The sequence below is a fragment of the Barbus barbus genome, assembly GCF_936440315.1.
Source record: "Barbus barbus genome assembly, chromosome: 19".
Lineage (NCBI taxonomy): Eukaryota > Metazoa > Chordata > Actinopteri > Cypriniformes > Cyprinidae > Barbus > Barbus barbus.
The window spans coordinates 2,772,452-2,778,374 of record NC_136747.1 but is presented as its reverse complement, the minus strand read 5'-3'; the positions used below and the strand labels follow the sequence as shown (position 1 = coordinate 2,778,374).

Here is a 5,923-nt window from a genome sequence, read left to right as displayed (position 1 = left end):
ACGCATATATAAAATCAAATAAGTAAATTGTAAATTTCACATTTTCAAAGTTCTTACAGCTTTCTTATTCACAGAGTCTCTGATACTGTCAATATAAATACATATTTCAGTTAACAAAACCATAAAATTATGTTTTTTATTGGTAAATTTACACTTATGAATGTGAAATTTGGTCAACAGAATAAGTTAATTCATTAAGTAAAAGTACTGTTCCTCTTGGTCAGGATACTCAGTAAAGCCAACACGTTTCCTCATATTCATTACAAAAAGTACAATTTACCTTTATTCCTTTTTTAAATTTTTGTAAATAATGATTTTCTGGATACAATCTGTGAATAAGTTTATAAAAAATTTCTTTAACCTTTTTTCTAATATGATATTTTTGTGGTAACAACCACACTTTCCTCCAGCAAATCAATTTTCCATTTAATAAGGAGACCCAGTGAGACTAAATATAAGGTACAGTAACAATTTCTCTTTGGAAAAGAGTAAGAATAGCTCTATTATTACTCTTGAGGTATGATGAAAAACTAATTTTACCAACATAAGATTTAGTAACATCAAAAGTCACTAGCGCAACACTGAGTTGCAATGTGTACTGCACGCTGTGGGTCACTTATGCCTGCAGCAAAGCAACCACTAAAAGGTTGTTTTATTTCATTTTACAGCCTGCAGTAAAGAACAAGAAAGATTACACCAGCCAGCATTGTGTCCGAGCATTTATTGGAGAGGGGGGTTTCGGACAGAGCTTGAGTCCGTCGTACAGAACGGTGTCTTATCGGATGCCGGTGGTGTTCGTCCAAGACCGTAGAGTGGAGGAGATAGACCACATCCGTCACATCAAGTCCTGTCTGGTGTGTCTGGAGTCTTACTGTCAAACTCATTTTGAGCATCATGAGGAGTTTCGCTCAGGAAAGAGACACAAAGCGTTGATCTGCCATCAACACGATAAGCTTCTGGAGGTTTTCTGTCGTACTGACCAGCAGTGTGTTTGCATGCTGTGTGCAATGGATGAACATCAAAACCATGAGACTGTATCAACTGCAGCAGAGAGAAAAGAGAAAGAGGTATGAACTGAAATGAATTCTGACACTTCAAGTGTTTCTCCTCACTGCAGTATCCAGCTGTATCATGGTGCATCATGTGATCTACTCTCCGATTGAGTGTTACTACACGACAGCTCTGTGCATTTGAGCAGGAGTTGAACTTTGCTAATTTTTGTAACATTGCTCAAGTTCTCTGCTCAGTAATAATCATATATGTCCCCTTCATGTGAAAGGACTTCATGTCTAACCTAAATTCATATAATGATCTTACAACTCTTGAGAAACGCTGTAAAGAAGAAAACAGGCACCTTTTTACATGATGAATTTGTGATAGTTTTATGTAATAAGTCTTGGGTTTGCTTTTAATTTCTCCTGCAGAAACACTTGAAGGAGACACAGAGTGAAATCCAGCAGAGAATCCAGCAGAGACAGAAAGATCTTGAGCAGCTGAGAGCGGCTGTGGAGTCTAATAAGGTGAGTTTGGAGAAGAAGAGAAGTTTGAGTCTCCTCTTTCAGTCCCACTGAAGCCGCTGTGGCTCTCAGGCTGTGAGGAAGCAGTAAGAGCTGATTGTGATGTGTGTCTAACAGCGCTCTGCACAGACAGCAGTGGAGGACAGTGAGAGGATCTTTACTGAGCTCATCCGCTCCATTGAGAGAAGCCGCTCTGACGTGACACAGCGGATCAGAGATCAGGAAAAGACTGCAGTGAGTCGAGCTGAAGGACAAATGGAGCGACTGGAGCAGGAGATTGATGATCTGAAGAAGAGAAACACTGAGCTGGAGCAGCTTTCACACACAGACGATCACATCCATTTCCTGCAGGTAGCCTAACTGTAGTGCAGGTTATTGAGGACAGTGTGAGATAATGAGGTCTTTGAGTCATTTATATTGTTTTTCTGAGTCTTCAGTCTCTCTCAGCTCCTCCTGAATCTACAGACAACATCTCTGTCAGTTTGCTCTTTTCGTTTGAAGATGTGAAAGAAACTGTCTGTCAGCTGAGACACAAACTGGAGGATTTCTGCACAGTGGAGATAAAAAAGATATTGGGTAAAGATTTATCTGCTCTCTGAAAACAGTCTTTAGGTCTAAGGTTTGCCTGTGTTTTAATCTATTCACGTCTGTTGATTCCCACAGTCACTCACAGTAACGTTGTTCCCAGGACCAGAGAGGACTTCCTACAGTGTAAGTCACTTAAGTCAAGAACATTTACACAATAAAAAAGTTTACTTTCTAATTTTGGTCAAACACCAATTCTCACTATTAACTAACTATTAACTACAACATTTCCTTCAATAAACTCATATATTTGCTGCTTATTAATAGTTAGTGAGGTAGTTGCTAAGTCTAGGCATGGGGTGGATTAAGGGTTAAGGATTTATTTAGTCCTTCATCTAGTAAATATGTCTGTAATGAGACAAACAGCATCTAATATTATCATGAAAATGTTAGAAATGTCTGAGGAATGGATACAGGCATCGTTTTCTCTCTGTGTTTATATCTGTTATTTTCTCAGTCACTCACAGTAACATTGTTCCCAGGACCAGAGAGGACTTCCTACAATGTAAGTCACTAACAAACACAATAACACACACTGAGATACTTCATCTAGTAAGTTTAGTTTAAAGTGACAGAAAACATTATCAGTGTTTTTATTAATCATGTGCAGTTTAGGCAAATTTATTACAGAATATTGCAGTTTACTTCCCTAAGGTTCGAATCAACTTACTTACAGCTTACTCTGCCTTCTTGGAGGCTATTTACAGTAACTCCGCCAGCCAACGTTTGGTTGAGCTGGACAACATTACAAAACATGATCTTCTGACAACAGCTCACGTGGCATTGGTGGTAAATCACGGGCCATTTTTGATGCCATCGACCCGCGTTTGAATCTGTCTTTTGCTGAACTTTCTTTTCTCCCTTTTCAAATCTCATATCACATCAGAAAGACGTTTATTTTCAATAAAAATGAAGGAAATAATCGAAAAGTTGAAAATAAAGTATCAGGTAGGGTTAGTTTAGGTGTAAGAAGGGCTTTATTGTCTCAATAAGGTGTCATTCATTCAATAATTTGAATCAAAATTATAATTTATTCTCAGTACGTTATTATTGCATACTGTTTCATAATGTACTGCAATACTGATTAACACTCATTTAATTTTAAGTTACTTTCTTAAAATCACTACAAACCAACATACAAATAAATAACGTGATAATAAATTGATATCCAATAGAGGAGAGCGGGGCACAGAGTAACACTTTTTAACTTTCTCAAATTGTGTAAATTCACATGGGGTTCGTAGCCAGACCTTCATTGGCCAAGCCCCGCCCATGAGGCCGTTTGACCGACATGTCAAACAACCAAACACAGTTCGTTTCGTTTCGGGGCGTGGAAATGTCGCCACAATAACAGTTTTGTGTGAAACTCTCGATGTATTTAAACGATTCTATGCCGCGAACTTTAAATATTTCACATACTTTTGAAAATCCAGCGTTTAGTTGACCCTGATAAGCGCTCGTCGTCTCATTTGTAAACACCACAGCTTTCTTCTTTCTTGAGCGAGTTTGGCGCCACGGCATCTTTGTTTCCCGGCGGACCGAAAATAAACGCGACACTCGCGTCTCCCGGAAATCCGGTTTAATTCAACCAGTCAGATGACGACTTCGACATTCCTGAAGTGTTTCTAGAAAAGTTTCCGTGGGAGTGACTTCTGAGGCTGACCCTGTGTTACTTTGTGCCCCGTGCTGCCCAATAGTTCATTCATACTTTAATACTGACTGATCATCATAGCAACAATACAACAAATCCAGTACTTTTCTGAAAATGCAGCTTGACTTGTTTGTCTGTTCTGTCCAGATATCTGCAGCTTTCTGTGCTTGTGTGTGAATTGTAGACCTGCATGTGAATGTGTGAGCATTTGTGTTCATGTAAAAGAAAAGAAAAGCATAACCAAATAAAATGAATCCATTTTCAAAAAAAATTACTTTTTCAGTCTGAGCAAAGAGTTTTTTACAGTTTAACTTTAACAACCACTGATTACAGTTAGTTTTATGTGTTTTTCTTCATCAGATTCCCATCAGTTCACTCTGGATCCAAACACTGCATATAAACTCCTCCGTCTGTCTGAAGAGAACAGAGTGGTGACTTACACTGAGACACCTCAGCCGTATCCTGATCATCCAGACAGATTTGATAGTTATTCTCAGGTGTTGTGTAGAGAGAGTGTGAGTGGACGCTGTTACTGGGAGATTGAGTGGAGTGGGAGTAATGTGTGTATATCAGTGTCATATAAGAGCATCAGCAGGAAGGGATCTGGTTATGAGTGTGTGTTTGGACGTAATGATCAGTCCTGGAGATTGTACTGCTCTCCCTCCAGTTTCTCATTCTGTCACAATAACAATCAGACTGAACTCCCTGTTCCCTCCAGCTGCAGGAGAATAGGAGTGTATGTGGATCTCAGTGCAGGAACTCTGTCCTTCTACAGCGTCTCTGACACAATGAACCTCATCCACTCAGTCCAGACCACATTCACTCAGACGCTCTATCCTGGGTTTACTGTTTGTCGTAAATCATCAGTGAAACTGATATAGTTTCCTCATCTCTCAAACTGTCTGAAAAGTAAGATTTTATTATGCCACGTTTTACCTGAATATTTTTGTCTTACTGTTATAAAATTTGAGAAAACAACTTGTGTAAACTTTGTAGATTTTAATGTAACAATTTTGAGTAAAACTTAAATGTCCAGTATACTGACATATGCAGTTTATTTTACATCCATATTACATGTTTTCATGATTTCAGATATTATGTTAAAATAGCAAGATTTTCTGCTGTTTATACTAGGCTACTTATTGCAAATAGTGGCAATTATCTGCACCTCAGTATTGTAGTACATTATAAAACAGTACGAGATAATAACGTACTGAGTGTAAATTATAGTTTTAATAAATATGTAAATAGTCTTTGCCAACAAGGCGGGCTATTTGCTCTTAGTATGAATAGACACTCCGTATAATAAAGTCCTTTCATGTCACCATTTCTCCAGCCTACACTTCACACAATAGGCCGATAGGTGGCACTTGGGCTTCAGGAACTATGAGGGTTTCATCAAATAGTAAACGGTGTATATATCATACATAAATATAAGTGAATTTACTGATTACCATTATTGCCACTTTTGGTGCTGCACGGTTTTGTGCTTTTGTAGTCATTTAACATACATTTTCCCAGAGATGTCATTTGATTTATAAAATGAGACAAACAGCGGATCCAGATCGCTCCACAAATAAGCTCGTAATTGATATAAATATGTAGAGAAAGAATATCAAAACATAAGTTAATCAAGGTCATGTACTTACTAGTCCAAGGTCAGCAGTTTGCACAATTCCCTAAAATGGCCAAAATGTCAACTGTGTTACCCATCAGCTGTAACACAGTTGACAAGGATTAACACGGTTGACATTGTTGCCAATTCAGGGTCAATTTATGCAATTTATACACACCGAAGAAGGCCTTTGAGCCGAAACGTATGTGTCCTTGTCCTATTGGTGATAAAATGTTGAATAAAACAAAAAGAAAAGAGTATTTCATGCGAGTGTGGATCATGGTTTTGTGTAATAAGTGATTTAATGGATCAATGCGCCTAAACGAAAGATCAAGCGGCGAAAGAGTGCAGTGCAAACAACTTTTGTGGGCAATTTATGCTCCCACTGAGTGCTGTTAATAAAAAAAAAAAATATTCACAAACTATTGTCATTATATGGAAATTACATAGGAATTGCCTAAATACCATGATTTGCATTACAATGGATAAACTTAACTGATCTAATCACGGCCACACTTTCTATGAATCACTTTGCATTCAGAATTCCTCATGATT

General features: G+C 38.0%; 1 protein-coding gene across 1 annotated transcript; it reads left to right on the top strand.

The window, feature by feature from the left end:
• Positions 1-782: 782 nt before the first annotated feature.
• On the top strand, positions 783-4,634 carry LOC306885303 (tripartite motif-containing protein 16-like; the record flags this gene model as incomplete). Its single annotated transcript, XM_079441738.1, has 8 exons — positions 783-854; positions 903-1,067; positions 1,425-1,520; positions 1,635-1,715; positions 1,955-2,093; positions 2,181-2,228; positions 2,560-2,607; positions 4,114-4,634. The coding sequence occupies 8 exons, from the start codon at positions 783-785 to the stop codon at positions 4,632-4,634; spliced, it is 1,170 nt and encodes a 389-aa protein (XP_079297864.1).
• Between the last annotated feature and the right edge of the window lie 1,289 nt (positions 4,635-5,923).